At 41.3% G+C, this 17,923-nt stretch overlaps 1 protein-coding gene across 3 annotated transcripts in view; it reads left to right on the forward strand.

Moving 5' to 3' along the window:
• Positions 1-5,284: 5,284 nt before the first annotated feature.
• The window catches only part of Calu (calumenin), a 28,960-nt gene continuing 16,321 nt past the window's right edge, over positions 5,285-17,923 (forward strand). For 2 of the 3 annotated variants that reach the window (XM_038320122.2, XM_038320120.2), the window contains exons 1-2: positions 5,285-5,399; positions 12,792-13,018. In XM_038320122.2, coding sequence (XP_038176050.1) covers positions 12,798-13,018 — 221 coding nt within the window. In that variant the 5' untranslated portion in view covers positions 5,285-5,399; positions 12,792-12,797. Of the gene's footprint in view, positions 5,400-12,787; positions 13,019-17,923 lie in introns of all 3 variants that reach the window. The other variant, XM_038320121.2, reaches the window with a different exon arrangement.

The raw sequence follows: 17,923 nt of genomic DNA on the forward strand, positions 1-17,923 counted from the left end.
GGCCTGCAGGCATACACACAGACAGAATATTGTATACATAATAAATAAATAAATATTTAAAAAATTATCAAAATTAACTAAAGCTTTGACTTTCTCTTAAGGTTTACCCATTTTGGAAAAGCATTATCTTTTTTATAAAATAAGTAGTTTGTCTCAACAAAATGGCTATGTAGACAAGACCTTAACAATGGCACCAGTTGACATGGCAACACAGGAATCTCATGGATAAGATTTGTACATCTTTTGGTCATATTCATTCTCCTTCCCTGCCCATCTGACTTTGCCTTCATTTTCCTTCCTCCCTCCCTCCTTCCCTCCCTCCCTCCTCCCTCTCTCTTTCCTTCCTTTCTTCCTTCCTTTTCAGACTCCTCAAGATCAATTTCTGCTATCTAAATATCTTGGATGTGTGATGATCTCATGGATGAGGTTTCTATCCCTAGATGAAGAGCTATAGGCAGCTAACAATAGCCAAGAGAGGGAGAATTAGTTTCCTCCAGGAATTAGTCACCAAAATGATTATCAAACACCAAGTGGTCATCCCTAAAAACATATGTTTAAGCAACAATAAATGGCCCTAGTATCATTTTTAATAAACATGTCTTTAAATTTTATGATTTATACCGAAGGAATATTAAAGGTCAAGACAATGTCATGTGTCTTTCTCTAATTTGCAGGTGTTAGTTAGCCTTGTATTTACAGATGTGTGAATTTCATAGGGAATACCCATAGAGACTAGTGCGTGTCTCACCCTCATCTGAGAAGCCCCTACCTGCAGTAGACAGTGATAACAGACCCACAACTGGCCAAGGTTCCAAGAACAAGAGACTGCAGAATTTTCACCCGCAAAGAAAACATATATACTGTCCCCATCCCACTTCTCAGTTCAGGAATCGTTGCAGAAGACAGGGTGGAAAGAGTATAAGAGCCAGAGGCAGTGGATGGCTATAAGGCAGAAGAGCTTTCCGGACACACCAGGGCAGCTGCATAGATGAGCTCACAGAAGTTACAGTAACTGGTACAAAACCCATGCAGATCCAATCCAGGTCAAATCCCAGCATACATAGGGGATTGAGCACACAAGACCTCCAGTCATGAAGTTATTGGCAATTGTTAGCTACTGGGAGAGAAAGATACAGTTTTCTCTAAGAGTGTAGCCCCTGGCATGTCATCCATGAGCCAATGAAGATCACACATGCAAGATATTTAGGCAGCACAAATTGGTCTTGAGGAGTCTGAAAGAGAAAGGACGGAAGGAAGGAAGGGCAAAGTCAGGTGGGTAGGGAAGGAGATTGAATATGATCAAAACATACAAAACTCTCAAAGAACTAATGAAAAGTGTTTTAAGTACTTGACATTCGATTTAAAAATAAGTTGAAAGTATGTGAACCATCTCTATTAAAAGCATTTGCTACTAAAAAGAAACGTTAACTAGATAATCAAAAGTTCAAAATTAGTTATATAGTCTTCCTCAGAGAATAAGGAAACCAGATAATTTATCAGCTTAATGGGAAAAAGGACATCACAGCAAAGACCCCATTCTGATGTGAGGAGGAAAAATGTATCCAGGCACCTTTAACCTACTCCTGGATGACGAGACTAGACGAGATGAACTTTTAGGTTCAGTTTTCTCAGAAGAAACATACACCTACTTCATCTGTGAACACAACCGTATGGGCTTCAGTATTTCAAGTGACAACATTGCTCTTTTTATGATTCTTAAATCCTTTCATAATTAGGTATTTTCAAAATAGTTTGATATTTAGTATTTCACTTGGTGTATTCCTTAGCAATACAATAGTGTTACTTTTGGTTCTTAATTAACTTACAAAAGCATAAATCTTGTGTGCTATGATTGTTTGCTTATCCAGAACCCCTGCCTTACAGAAAACTAGTTTTCATGTTTAGAAGATTCAAGTGTGGGGCTGGAGAGCTGGCTCAGTGCTTAAGGGCACTTGTTCCTGCACAGGACTTACTACAGCCAGAAGAAATAAACTTGTGATTTAAAAAATTAACTAGGTCCAACCAATTAAACACTATAAAAGACCCTACAATACACTCAGATGTTGAACAGAGTAACTTTACCTCCATTTACTTTTCATTAATTTATACAAAAGACACCAACCTCTAATAACCACAACATCCATGATGTCGAGTGCTGAAGTTTCTTCATTAAACGGGTATTTAAGGTGGTCTACAGTACAATAAGCTGGGTTTTTTTTTATTAAATATTTATATTTTGCTAACAAAAAGGAAATAGACAAAACTATAGTGACTCCTTATAGAGTCCCATTTCCAATTCTGCCATTAAAAGAGATTTAGTTATGCCTATAAGGATTGTAACATTCTGACTTTTGGGTGATGGGGGTAGTGCTTGGAATTGAACCCAGTACCTTCATGCGTGCTAGGCAAGCATTTTATTTTTATGCTACATCCTCCAATTAAATTGCGATTCCTAACAAGTCTAATCTCTTGCTTCTATCATTGTTATTAGTATTTCGTGCATGAAACAATCTTGTTAAAAGAAAGTTAAAAGGAGGGCTGGAGAGATGGCTCAGTGGTTAAGAGCACTGCTTGCTCTTCCAAAGGTCCTGAGTTCAATTCCCAGCAACCACATGGTGGCTCACAACCTTATCTGTAATAAGATCTGGTGCCCTCTTCTGGTTTGCAGGCATACGCACAGACAGAATACTGAGAATACTGTATACATAATTAATAAATAAATATTAAAAAAAGAAAAAAAGAAAGTTAAAAGGAATACTATATCACTATCTAATTTCCTTTACAATGTTGCTTTCTATTTAGTCTCCTCAACTAAATCTAGCTTAATACCAATATAATAAAACAGATCTGGCCAGTAGTCAACAAAAAAGAGCTATGGTACCTTGAATATTAAAAATCAATCTTTCCTAGAGTTAGAGTCAGCCACTCCACCCAAGGTTATAGCTATGGAATTAAGATGGCCAGGACAAAAGCAATAATACAAAAACACATTGGATTTCAAAGTTAATAGATTTGTTCAAATACTATAATTATAAATAAGATAGTTCACAGAGAAAAGTAACTGTAATCACTAGGGCAAATATATAGTCAATCTAGGGCTTTTTGTTGTTTGGTTTTTTAATTGTTTTGTTGTTTTAATGCCCATTTCCTTCACGCTATTAGGCCAGACAATGTTCTTGGTTATTTTAATTTTTGATGTGTTACTCTTAATATAAGTCACATTATGTCAAATGCAGAGGACTTTAAAAAATATGTCTGGAATATAACAGCTAGTAGATTTTCATGATTTGATCCAGAGTTCTTTCCTTGACGGCTCTAACAGGCTGTTCCCCTCTCCTGAAGATTGCCGTCCTTCCTACTACCCAGCCTCATCTACCTCAGCGGCTAGAAAGCATTTCCTAGCAACATGGAACATTAGTAATATTCAGTAAGTGCTATGTGTCCCTGCCCCATGTACAAAATATGCAGCTTGGCTGGTGGGGACAACAGCTGCACTTTCAAACTGAACCTTCTACAAGATCTGTTAGCTGATTAGACCCTCAGTGAAGTGGAGAAGTTAGAACCTTGCAAAGTATTTGGGGCCATATTTAGCCCTCTTACTGTCCATTTATTTAAGAGCTGTCTACTGCTCTCCTCTGTAACTAACCAAACAGCTTCATGGCCGTTAGGCAAATCATGTGGACTGCAGAAACGGAGCGCTAGTTTCCTTTGGAGTGTACTGATTTAGAGGACCGCTAGCTTTCACAACTCGAGGGCTAAGGGCGTCATCAGATAATACCTGAAGGCTGTAACCCATTCTCTGGTATTTCCACCAATGTAATAGTGAATAGTTTCCTTGTTCTGTTATTATAAAAGCTTCATCAAACCATTACTACATTGGTACATGGAATTTGGGGTAGCCTAATCTGGTCTCCTGGTCATGGTCACTCACATTTGTCTCCAGAATGAACTCTCTTTGAGATGGGAGTTGTGTTTTGAGTCGTTAGTTTGAATGCCCCAAGTAGTAGTTGCCAGCCTTTCTCATCTTAAGCTAATTTGCTTTCTTAAGTCTTTCATGAGCTTTATGTGCTATTCATTCCATATGTACTGAAAATATAGTAGCCCTCAATGAATACATGCTTTAATTTCCTGATACTAAGTAGCTAATGGGGCTGTTATAGATCAATGGTAGATTATAGAGTCCCAGGCAAAGTCTAGGTTCAAACTCTCCCTGCCCACCTTCAGAGAGAGAGAGACAGAGGAGAGAGAGAGAGAGAGAGAGAGAGAGAGAGAGAGAGAGAGAGAGAGAGAGAGAGAGAGAGAGAGAGAGACAGACAGACAGAGGAGAGAGAGAGGAGAGAGAGATTGCTAATTTCCTGGGCTTCTTTTCAATCAGGGGCCTGCGACGCAATGTATTTAGTATTACTGAGCATTTGGACCTGGACTGTAAGCTGGGAGCTCCTGATGCTTAAATCCGGCGAATCCTAACCCAGCACTTGATCTAAGCGAAGACACAAGGATAAGTGCCTTTATTAGCCAAATCTGGTTGTGTACTGAAAATACAAACTGTTAGGAAAGTAAATATGTCTTGCTTGCTTACCCAGCTCTAAGACATTCCAGGATAGCAACCTGTTTCATGATGTTTTCACGACTAATGGCTTTCAGTAGCTGGAAAATCGAGAAATACACACACACGCGCGCGCACACACACACACACACACACACACACACACACCTTTCAGGCAGAGGAAGATGCTTTGTGAACAAAGACCACAAGGATGTGAAAATGTAAGGCTTTCGGGGAAGGCGGGGATCATGATGGGTTGGGCAGAGGTGCGAAGGAGCGTGGTGGGTGGGAAAAAGGCACACGTTGGCAGGGGTGTTGTTCAGCAGATCAGCCGGGACCCTCAAGAGCCAGAAGCTGGGCTAGTTCACCGCGGGTGGTGATGCTACCGCGGTATTATTCCGGCCCCGGGGGCTTGAGCGCAGGAAGAAAGCTATCAGAATAACCCTAGAAGCCCTGGGAGCAGACTCATGCGTCGTGAATGCGGACGTGGCGGTCAGGGGGGCCACGGTCAGCGGGCCGCGCCCACACGCCCAAGAGCATAGAACTGGGACTCAGAGTCGCCACAGGCTGGGCGACCCGAACTGGGCGGGAATCCGGTCCACGCAACTCAGCGCGCTCGCGGGGACGTGGCGCTTTCAAGCCAATCACGGCCGCGCGGTTGTGGAACCAATGGCCGCGTGGAAAAGCTACGCATCAGCAGCGGTCTCGCTGGTGATTGGTGTGGAGGCCGCCGACTAGGCGGATGGGGGCGGGGCGATGGGCCCCTTCCGGTTGGGCGGTGCTTGTGCGCGGGAGTTGAGCCCCTGGGTGAGCTTCGGCCACCGTATCCTGCGGCGTGGAGCTCCCGGGAAAGGTAAGCCCCCTGTGGTGCCCGGTGGGTCCTCGTTTGCCTTCATTCTGTCCGTCCGCCTTGTTCCACGTGCGGGGTGGGTCTTCCTCTCTCCGCCCTCAGTGTACTCGAGCGGGCCCGAGACTCCTCTCTGTCCCCTGGCTCGCCGTCCCGCAGCTTGGCGGAGAGGGCTGTGGCCCAGCCGACTTTGACTCCCAGGCCCTGCGCCCTCCTGGGCACCGTTTTGTGCCTGACTTCGCGCGTCCTTGTTCTCTGCCCGGGCCCCCTCCACTCACACTGTCCCTGGGACTAGAGGGCCACTCTTGTTTGTTTCCTGAAGGTCGGAGAGACTTGGGGAGATTTATATCAGCTCCCTGCACCTTTCACAGGTCCGCCCCAAGGCCACATCCCGTGAGTGGGTTTTAAGTGCCGAGAAAGAAAGAGTTTGCTGTCTTACAGGGTGTAGGAAGGTGGGGAACAGAACGAAGAACACAGTGTCATTATTTTAATAACGACTTGTTAATTGAGAAAGAAACGCTGCACTTTTTTGTGTTTGGCCGAATTTAGTCATTAATAGAAAGCAGTTTTCACATGTTAGTTAGGGAGTTAATTACCTTAAACGTCATGCTTTTTGCTCGCCTTTCCCAAGAGCTAGTTCGGATTTTTGGCGTGCTGTATTCAAAAGTGGCCTTAATTCCTTATAGTTGCTGTAATTAAGAGTGATTTGTATTTTGTAAAGTTTCTTTTTGCATGACTGGGACAATTCAGTGGATTGGTGCTAAAACTTTTGGGTCTTTGTTCCAAATTCCTAAGCGTACAAGGCCTTGGCGCAGGATTTTTTTGAGAATTGCATTCACTTCCTGTCGTGGACTGTCAAGCCAGCATTAATAAACTGGGACTAATGACCCTCGAGTTTATTTAATTGAGCTTGAAAGTAGAAAAACTTCGATTGACTGATAAATTATTCCTTGCTATGCCTAAAAGCTAATCCAAGACAAATATGTATTTGACCTCATTCAGTTAGATTGAAGTATAAAGTGGTAGCCAGCTCTGAAGAACAAATGAGGGGCAAGAGCTAACCTGTAAGTGTTGTGTCAAAGGCAAGTCTCTTTAAGCCTTTCAGCGTTCAAGGGGCTTCAACAGGATATTTTGTAGAATCAAAAGTTGGAGCTATGAGCTCACAAAAATGCTGAAGTTTGTGTGAGTGGATGGAATTCACCTCAGCGTCATGCTCATTCTATGTTTGGTGCCATTCATCAAGTGGTATGTTACATATCCCTTTGATGGGGTTTTTACCATTGCCTTAGTGCGGGAGACTAGTATGTTAGTATTAGCTCCATGTTTTTGTAACACTGGTGTGACAGGATGTTTCTGGGATAGCCATGAAGAGTCATGGGAGATGCTTGATTAAGATCCTGGATTCTCTCTCAATGAATGTTTGTTTTTTGGTTTGTTGTTTGTGTGTGAAAGAAAAGGTCTCACTATGTAGTCCTGGCTGGCCTGGAACTCACTATATATAAATCAGGCTGGCCTCGAAGTTCCCATCTTGACCTCTCGAATGCTGAGTTTAAAGGAGTACACTACCCCTCCCCGCTTTTCTATGGACTCCTAAATATAAATGCTGTTGTTCTGTAACATATATTAGAGTTAAGCATACGAAATAACATGAAGTTATTTTTAAGGTACATTTATTATGGAAGGGGTGTACACATGCCATGGCATGCTGTGTAAGTCAAGGGAGAGATGACATGTGGTAGGCCGTTCTCACCTCCCACCATGGGTTCTGGGGTCCTGCTCAAGTTGTTGGGCTTGACTGGCTCAGCCATCTTGCCAACCCCTGAAATCACATATTTGCCTATACCTGGCGTTTGGCCAGATCTAGTAATGGAAATTGGGAGTTGGAAAACACAGCAAAACCACATTGTTGCGAAATATCAACCAATTAAGCCAATAAAATGTATTGGTTTCATCATTTTATTGGTTTAATTGTCATATATATATATGACTCTACATTAGGAACTATAGAGAGATAATTTATATTAACTTATGCAGAAATGGTTTCAAAATTGCAGAATCTAATGGTGGCACATGCCTGGAATCCTAGCATTTGGAAAGCCCATGGGGAGGATTGCCTCAAGCTAATGGCTACCTGGCATAGCGCATTCTGGGCCAGTATGAGGAACAATGAAACCCCCCCCCTTCCAAAAAAAAAAAAAGGGTGGAATTGAGGTGGCTCAGCCACTGAAGTTGTTTGTTCCCAAGCTTGACAACCTGAATTTCATATCCAGTACATACATGGTGCAGGGGCAGAACCAATTTCCCAGACTTGTTCTCTAACCTTAGCTCATATATGACCACATGCATGCACACAAATAAATGTTAAAAAGCCAAAAAGTAGACCCTCTGAGAAAACTAAAGAAAAGCAGTATAGCTTGTGGTCATTGTTGTGGAGTGATACAAGCAAGAAGTGCAGACTTCTTTCAGCTGAGATACAGCCATAGTGGCCAGCTAGCTCTTTTCATCCAAGAGCTTGTGTGATTGCTTCCCCCCATCTAAGATCTTAAAATTTTTACGCTTTTGACACTGAAGCAAGATCAGGCTAAAATAACTATCAAATTCTCAAAGATTTATGCATGCTAAACATATACAACAGAATCCACTGCTAGACACCAAGGCTTTTTTTTCTGTATATTTTGCTAGAATAACTTGAACCATAAGTTATATATTAAAATTTCAGCCCAAAGGAAGTCGTCCCCCACCCCCGAATTTCTACAACCTTTTTCCTTCAAGTAAGTTGTTTTTGTTTTAGGTTTGTTTGTTGAGATTTTATTTTGTTTATGGGTATTTTGCCCACATGGCTCTGCACCATATGTGTGCAGTTTCCAAAGAGACCAGAAGATGGAGTGGGATCACCTGGGAATAGAGTTACAGACAGTTGTTAGCCACCATGTGGGTACTGAGAATCGAACCCTGGTCCTCTGGAGGACACTTAACACTGAACCATCTGTCCAGCTTCAAAAGTAAGTTGATTGTGTGGCCAGAAAATTTTCATTTGTGCTTGATTGCTTTGATTGTATGACTAATTAAACCTGGTAATAGTTTCAGTCATTCTCAGAGCTTTAATAGCCAAATTTTGCACTTTTATATACTCAGCCCTCTTATAATCTTGCACTTGATTAATTGGAATTTATTGCGTAAACTAGTGTAAATTGACTGTCACTAGAAAAGTCAATGATTTGTCATTATTGTGCCTTTCTGGATATCAAGGGTGATTTGACTTTTGTGTGATAATCTATGTTAGTTGTTCTTATATTAAAGTCTGCAAGTAAGGAATACCAGATAGATAACAAGCTCATTTTTATTTCTAGATTTCACACCCCAAGTCTTAATATAGTTAAGTATAATGCTGTCAAGCTGTTGATTCCCATGAAATAAAGTAGACCCTTAAGCCCCAGGTCTTCCACTCTGTGATGGAGAAGTTCCTTCTGCTGAGTGTCCAAACTCAGAGAACTGGAATTTTACCGCCACACCCACTTCTCCCACATGCTAGCTATTGAGCAATGGGTCTTTGGTCATCTGGAATAATTGTGGAATCTCTCAGAATTAATGTTTCTGGAAGGCTGAATTTAACATAGACATCTAAGCTGACAGAAAGGATAGGTGAGGTTGGTGCTAAAAAGTTAGAGCTTTCAGGGAAACTTTTTCTTGAAACAGGGTGCATATGTTCATTTATATAAAATATAGCACTTCTAAACGTGTCTTGATTTGCACTAACCATATTTTAAATGCTTATTAGTCCATGTGGCTTGTGGTTACAATACTAACTAGACCTTTTTTTTTTTTTTTTGAAACTGCATCTTAGCTGTAGCCCAGGCTGGCCTGGAATGTATAACTTGCTGTTGTTTCTCTCTCTCTCTCTCTCTCTCTCTCTCTCTCTCTCTCTCTCTCTCTGTGGGGGGAAGGGAGGGAGGTATCAAGCACACATAAGAATGCAAGCTTCAGCATGCACGTGCGTCTGTACGCCTATAGAGGTCAGAGTCTAACTTTGTGGAATCAGTTCTCCCCTTTCGCCTTTATCACCATTCAGAGATTGAACTCAGGTTGTCAGACAGTAAGTGACTTCACCTGCTGAACCATCTTGCCACACCATAGCGGCCTCTTGCTTCAGCCTCCCAAATATTGAAATTACAGGCACTAGCCACTACACATGACCTTTTTTCTCTCTCTAAGGAAAAAAAATGCTAAATTTAATAGAGGAGGGTCAGAATTTGAGATACAAATTTGTAAATCATTTGATAAATGGGGGATGAAGTAATACCTTTTATAACCTTTGGATTGCCCTTGTAGATCTTGTGATAAAAGCTCATACAGCTATGTAGCTCATTTATGTATATCATTTTTTCATATGTTAATATGTACTTAAAGAAAATGGGGGGAATGAGATATTAATTTTTTTTTCTGTCGTTTGATTATAAAGACAAAGATGCTTTAGAAATGAACTCCACAAAAGTATTTTTACATGCCTTGGATAAAACTTTGTTTTGTTTATTATCGTGGATAGATTTAGATAAATCTAGTACTATCAAATTTTGGGGGGCATATGTTTTGATTGTGTGTCTTCATAAAAATGAAGAGGCCTTTTGTCATAAATTCTAATAGACTTTGGTATGTGTGGGTATAGAGAACGTGTGTGTCCGTCCCCTGTGTTGTCTGTCACTTTCCGCTGCCTTATTCCTTTTGAGACAGGCTCTTTGACTGGACCTGAGCCAGGCTAGCAGCCATCAAGCTCCGACTCTCTTCATGTCTTCATTCCCCACAGCCCTGGACCTCTTAAGCTCCAGTCCACAGACTGGCCCAGCTCTCTTACCCACTAAGCCATCTTCCTTACAGAACAGTTTTTTAAACAGACCTTATTCAAAATACAAATTTCTTTCTATTATCTATTGCAGAGATGGAGACTTGATAGGGTTGTTGTCTTTGCCAGCTGACTGGTCCTAGTGACTCTTTTAGGCAGTTTATTCAGTGATCAGACAGAAACAGATTTCAGGGTGACTGGATGTTGAGGAAACAGAAGTGAGCGGCGGTGTGGGTAGTGTGGGTGCTGGGAATCAAATCCTGCTCCTGTAGAAGAGCAGCAAGTGCTCTTAACTGATGAGCCGCCTCTCTTTCTTTTTTGTTTGTTTGGTTTTGTCTTTTTGTTTATTTTGTGTTTTGAGACAGGGTCTCACTATGTAGCCCTGGCTGTCCTGGAACGCACTATACAGACCAAGTTGGCCTCCACTCACAGAGATCCTTCTGCCTCTGCTTTTGCCTCTAACTCCTGAGTGCAGGAATTTAAGAGCATATGTCGCCATGCCTGACTGCTTTTATTTTTAAGGGCTTTTATATAAGCATGTTCACTATTAGCTGTGCTAAATATTTTCTTAGTTTTGTAATCTAGAGGGCTCTATAAATCACTTAATAATTTAAATTTGTAAGTCCACTATTTGAGGGTTACGGGAAAATAGACACATTGAAGGATGTAGACTATATTGGCATATTTAATTTCTTTATTCCTTAACACAGCCCTCTCCCTTTGCTCTGGTTCCCGAAACCTTGAAGCAGAACCAGCTAGAGGTGTTTGTGGGGTGTAGTTGGATTAGCAACCTCTAAGTTAGAAGCTTTGCTGAGAGAATTTTCTGATTAGGTAAATTCTTGCATATACATGTGAGTGCTTACACTGGTTAGTTTCACAGGTGACATCCCCAGAAAAGGAAAATCATCTATGCCTGGGTTTAATCTTCATGTTAGGACAGCATGCTGTATTTAACTTCAGAAGATGTAGCGGTCCTGACCACTGTAACCTTGTATTCATTTCTTGGGGATGTTAAAACAAATTGCAACAAATTAACTGATGGTTTTGTTTTAATTACTAGTTGTCTGTGTGATAAGGGTATGTATGCACTTGTGGAAGTTAGAGGACGGCCTTGTGTGGGGCCAGTTCTTTCTCCCACCTCTAGGTGGGTTCCAGGATCAGAGTCCAGTCATCAGACTTGAACAGTAAGCCCTGTACCCCTGAGACATCTCACCTGCCCCTGAAGTTGATGTCCTCTAACCCTTTCAGAGACTATAATTCAAGCGCAGGTCTTGGTTTGGCCATTCTCTCTTTGAAGGCTCTTTCCTGACTCTCTTCACTTCTTACCAGAAGTCAGCAGTCTTTGGCATTCCCTGACTCACATGTATAAACTTCAACTCTGCCTCTGTCGTAGCACAACATTCTAATTCTGTGTCCAAATTTCTTCATTTATAAGGACATCCATCTTTGGACTCACACTAAATGAGTATGACTTCATTTTAACTTGATTAGAACTGCCAGGACTGTATTTCCAAATAAAGGCACATTCAGAGATACCAGAGATGAGGCATAGTAGGGGAGGAATAAGAAGTGCTGTAAAATTGCTAAGAACTTATTTTCACTGATGGAATGGAGCACAGACGTTCAACATTCATGTTTCACAATGAAAGATTAGTTAAAATATGAAAGTTCAGGAAAACTATTCCCTTTGATTTAATTTTAAGGTTTTGTTCCTTAAGACCTTAGCCTCTCTAGTAATAGAGTAAGTTGATTGTTAAGTGTGTGAAACAGTTTTTTGTTTTGTTTTGTTTTTTATTTTTTTAAGACAGAGTTTCTCTGTGTAACAGCCCTGGCTGCCTGAGTTTAAATGCCTGTGCCACCGGCATGACACGGGTTTTTAATTGATAGCTTCTCTGGAATTTTTCAGTAGAGGTCCAGTCTTGTGTTTATTAGATTTGCCTGCGACTATGAACCAAGAGACTAGAGGGGCTGTCAGGAATCTGTACTTTGAATAGTACCTGGTGGCCTTTGTGTCTGAGCAAGTCTGGGGGTACGACTGTGCAGATGAATGGACTCAAGGTTAGCCTGTGTGAGAGACCTGTGCTATGGAACAAGGAAGCCTGGTTCAACTTGAGAGATTTTAAGAATTGATTGGGGGGGTGCGCATTAAGTCTTCTAGGTAGTTCTATTATTCAACTGTGTTTGAAAACCAGATCACTGATAAAAGTACAAAAAGCATAGGATTTAGAATCAGGATTTAAGACTTGTTCTTTCAGTTTTACCTCTTGACAACTTGGACAAAAATTTTGTGTCCCTCAAAAAGAAACTATAGTTGTTTGAACTCTAAATTCCTAATTATCCTACAGTCATAAAGGAAACTGGTGAAAATATCCCACTATAGGGACTGGAAGTCTGATAAACTCCTGTACTTATTTTAGGGATTAAGTCAAAATATTTAGGTAATATAAAAGACTTAGCTATGTGTACATACCAAATTAGTAATTTAATTGAGACGTGTTTTGATTTCTTATTATCACGCATGCTGCCTTCTGTGTTGACTCTTTCTTCTTCTGTTAAGATAGGTTGTCATGGACCTGCGGCAGTTTCTTATGTGCCTGTCCCTGTGCACAGCCTTTGCTTTGAGCAAGCCTACTGAAAAAAAGGACCGAGTACACCATGAGCCTCAGCTCAGCGACAAAGTTCACAACGATGCTCAGAATTTTGACTATGACCATGATGCCTTCTTGGGTGCAGAAGAAGCAAAGAGTTTTGATCAGCTGACACCAGAAGAGAGCAAGGAAAGGCTTGGGTAAGGTGTCTGTTCTCAGTCAGGGCAGGGGTCCAGGGGGTGAGAAGCACCTTTATAAATCAGCTAATTCTTTTTATTTTCTGGTTCAGTCACTAATAAAGCTGTACTGAGTTCTGTCTTCTGAGTACTAACAGCAGAATCGCTACCACTAAAAAACCTAATAAAATCCCTTCTTTAATACACTTCTCCACTGAATAACAGTATGTACCCCATTCTTCTACAGAGTAAAGTGAAAGTAGCCTGTAGGCCTGGAAAGGTGGCTCAGTAGTTAAGAGCATATTCTGTTCTTGTACAGGACCCAGATTCAGTACCTAGCACTCCTATCGAGAGTTATCTACCTGGGACCCTAAGAGAGACATACATACATCTAATCTACATGGGAAGTAGAAAATGACAAGCTCTTCTGAGTAAATTGGGAGCATGGGGACCATGGGAGCAGGGAGGAAGAGGGGAGCAGAGAAAAATATATAGCTCAATAAAAACAATTAGAAAAAAGAATTATCTGTCTTTAAGTCCAGCTCCAGGGTATCTGATGCCCTCGAGAACCTAAGGATGCCTGCACCCATGTGCACATGGTGCACACAGGCATGTGCACACATAATTCAAAGCTAATTAAAAAATTGTCCTAAAGTAACCAATAGTATTGGACCCAGCCTAAACTTTATCATCTTGATTCCAGAACATTACATGGGGTTTTTAGTTCTGCTGCTTTTAATTTTAAAAAACTTTGTCTTATTCAATGATGCCCAAGCCAAGTTATGTCTAGGTACCTAGTAAACTAGAAATTGATTCCTTATTTCTGTAAAGTTTATTATTTCTCCAGGTGTCCTTTAATAAAAGTCAAAACAACCATGCCCTTTAATAGAGGTGTCCAACCTTTTGACATCGTGATGTGATGTTGTCATCACAACAAAACTAGGGTTGGAGTTTAGCTCAGTGACAGAGCACTGCCCTGTGTGTTCAGGGTCCTGTACTTGATCCCTAGTACCTCAAAAAACAAACAATAATAAGTAAAGATAAAAATTAATATACCAAATAATGGCCTTACTTTCAGAATCAGAATGGTTTTTGGTGATGCTGTTCTAGTCAAGTTTTGTGCCCCTAAGCAGCTTCTTAAAGACTTCAGTAGTGAGGTTGGAGGGATGGCTTGGTGTGTGAGAGCACTGATTGCTCTTCCAAAGGACCTGGGCTCAGTTCCCAGCCCCATGCTACAGCTCACAACCATTTGTAATTTGAGTTCTAGGGGGTTCAGTGCCTTTCTTCTGCCCCCACCGCACACGTGTGATGCAAAGATAGATAAGCAGGTAATCGTCACTTAGTAGAACGCTAACTGTTTCTGGAGTTCTAAGCATGTCTTTTTTGGTTCTTCTAAAACTCAGATTTTTATGAAGATTCAGGTCAATTCTGTGAAAAAAATTCTCCTGAATGAGTGTCACTGGTACAGCTTTGTGGACTGTTTTCAAGAGATTTATGTAGCAAGTGCCACGCTGCATTTCTTTGCCATCATGTCCAATACTATAACTGTAAGATATTATTGTAGTTTTCTTTGATGAAAACTTAAATAACGATTTATTCCTTGTGTTACCTGCTGACTGAAGTGTGCACTGTTGTATTCTTCAGCAGTGATAGAAGTAATAAAATGGCTGCTATATTGAATGAACAGTTGAAGATGATCCACCAATGCATATATCAGAAAGCCAGTTTTCTTTCTAGGTTTCTTCTCTATCTTTAAGAGACCTTGCTTGCTTTTAGTTTTAACCTTATAACTATGCTAACATTTGGAGCTAAAAAGAGCAGTCCATGTGGGTGCTCTCAGTCCTTTATGACATACCTATTAATACTGTATATGTCCAACCTACATTTTGGTTTGAACAAGTCTCTGCAGAATTACTCTTGAATCACGGATGACCCTTAGGTTTGGGTCACTTAGGGTAGGTAGGACTGTATGTAGTGGGCCCTCTGGCTTTGTGGGTTGGTAGAATCACTTATCTAGCCGTTTTCAGTAGAGAAAGTGCTGGGGTTTTCATCAGTAGATATCAAAATTAAGTGCATTGGGCAAGCTGTGTATAATTAGAAAAAGTGAAAAAGCCATGTTTTTATACAGTGTGTAATTAAACTAAATAGTTTGCTTTCCCCAAACTTTAGAGGTAGTGACAGACGTCCCTCTTGTATGCAGTGATTGCCTCGAAAGCACAAGATCTCAGGTGAAGCCAGGCATTGATCGCACACAACAGCACTTGGGGAACCTAAAGGAAAGGGATTGGTGATTCAAGCCCAGCCTGGGCTACATAGTTCAATTCTCTTCCCCACAGAGAGCGAATCCCAGATAAGCTTTTATTATAGCATTTTAAAACATTAGTTTGGTAGCTAACTATTAATCAAAATTTGTAAATCATAGTCACCACCCACCCTACCCCTGTCATTCTTTAAGAGAGTAATTATTAAGGAGAAAAACCATTTTCTATATGTTAAAAAATTATTCCTATTTTTGAAATCTTCAGTAATATGTAAAAGACCACAGGAAACATTTTTAGGACAAATTTAGAAGATGATTTTCAGTATCTTTCTGTTAAAAACGTTGACAAGTAGAACTTTTTTGTTTGTTTTGGGTTGGATTTGATTGGGCTTTTTGGCCTTTTGAGATAGGATCTCATTATATGGACCAAGGTGGCCTCCATCTTGGAGTTACTTGTCCACTTTTGCCTCCCAGTGTTGAGATTACAGGCATATCTCCTGGGTGCTAGGATTTCTTTTGTTTGTTTTTGTTTCATGAGACAGGGGCTTACTGTATAACCTGTGTCTGGTCTGGAACTCACAGATTCACCTCTGTTTTTTGTTTCGTTTTACGGCAGGGTTTCTCTGTGTAACAGTCCTGGCTGTCCTGGAACTCGCTCTTGTAGACCAGGCTGGTTTCAACTTACTTAAGGTGTTTATTACTGTGAAGAGACACCATGACCATAGCAACTCTTAAAAAGGAAACATTTAATTGAGGGAACTCATAGTTTCAGTTCAGTCCATTATCATCATGGCAGGGAGCATGGCAGTGTGCAGACATGATGGAGCCGAGAGTACATCTTGCAGGCAGCAGGAAGTCAACTGACTGTCACATGGAGGGAAACTTGAGCAAGAGACCTCAAAGCCCACCCCCACAGTGACTTACTTCCTCCTTCAAGGTCACACCTGCTTACAGTGCCATTCCCTGTGGGGACCATTTTCTTCCAAACCACCACAACCTATCTTTGCCTCCTGAGTTTAAAGGTGTGTTCCACCATGCTTAGCTCAGTGCTGGAATTTCAGGCATGTGCTATTATACCCAGCTTTTTCTATTTTGCTTTATTAGTCTGTGGCGGGGGTGGGGGAGGATGGGTGACAGGGTTTTGACTGTCTTGGACCAGCCCTGAATTCACTGTGTAGCTGAGGATTACCTGAACTTCTGATGCTCCTGCCCCTGCTTCCTCGATGCTACATAGGTGGTGCTACTGCCCTGGGTTTATGTGGGGTTGGGGTTGAGACCAGAGCTCCATGCATACTGGAGCTACTGTCCCAATCTTTCACTTAATTTTTTTAGATCTGTGTTATTGTATGTGTGTGAATGTTGTGCCTGCATTTATGTGTGTGCACCACAGGCATGCCTGGCATCTGCAGAGGTTAGAAGAAAGTATCAGAGCTCTGGAATTGGAGTTAGAGGTGGCTGTGAGCCACCATGTGGGTTTGGAGAACTGAACCTGAGTCCTCTGTAAGAAGAAAAGTGTTCTTAACTACTGAGCCATCTTGCCAGCCCTTATTTTCTCTCAGAGGTTGTGTGTATATACACAAACATCAAGTTATGTGTAACTCATGAAGTAAAATATTTACTAACTTTCCAAAAGAAGTTTGTCAACTCCTGGGTTAAGCCAGGGGGGTGATACAGAATAGGATACTGTTAAACCAGCCTCCTTTGTTAAGAGAAACCTCTTGATACCAGCCAGCCCACTTGGGCTTGGTCTCTTATACTATAAATGCAGCCGTAAAGCCTGCGCTCACTCTCTTGCCGGCTCTTACTTCCGACGGCTAGACTCTGTTCCTGTTCCCTGTTCGTGCAGAGGATTATGATCTAGAACAGTGATCTGTGAGTCTCCCCTAAATAACCCTTTATCATATGGGGACGGGGGAGACCTCTTGAACAGTCATGTACCTATTTTATCTAAGCAGTTCTTCAGAGTATTTATAATAGCTTAAAAATACCTTCAGGGATCAGGAGAAGTTTTGATACTGTGCCCATTTTTTTATTATTATGTATACAATATTCTGTCAGTGTGTGTGCCTGCAGGCCAGAAGAGAGCACCAGTCCTCATTACAGATGGTTGTGAGCCACCATGTGGTTGCCGGGAATTGAACTCAGGACCTTTGGAAGAGCAGACAGTGCTCTTAACCGCTGAGCCATTTCTCCAGCCCGCCCCTTTTTTTTCTTAGTAGTGGCACCATTGGTAGCAATACCATTTGAACATAAATTGGATCCTATTATAGATAATGCAGAATTTTTCTTAATTGTTGATGTTATTGAAATTCTCTGAGAACAATTTACCATGCAGGTGGAGGAAAGTGTTTAGGAGGTGCCGTCTTGGTGTGTTCCCTTTTCGATCAGTGTTTTAGAGCTGACGCTAGATTATACATCCTCTGAGGGAAGGTACTTTTGTCTAGAGTTAAGTAATAGAGCTAATGCTGTATCAGTGTGAGTTGGTTTATAGTCTTGCTGAAGAACTCTGATTTCAAATCACTTTCTCATGCTCTAGTCGTGAAACAACCACGAACTAAGGAGGGGCATTTGCTCATCCAAGCAGAGAATGTGCTCATTGCTCACCTTGGCTTTTGATACAGAAGTTCCCATTTTAAACTGGGCTGTTTAATGTGTGGCTTTACTGAGTC

This window comes from Arvicola amphibius, chromosome 2, assembly GCF_903992535.2.
Source record: "Arvicola amphibius chromosome 2, mArvAmp1.2, whole genome shotgun sequence".
Lineage (NCBI taxonomy): Eukaryota > Metazoa > Chordata > Mammalia > Rodentia > Cricetidae > Arvicola > Arvicola amphibius.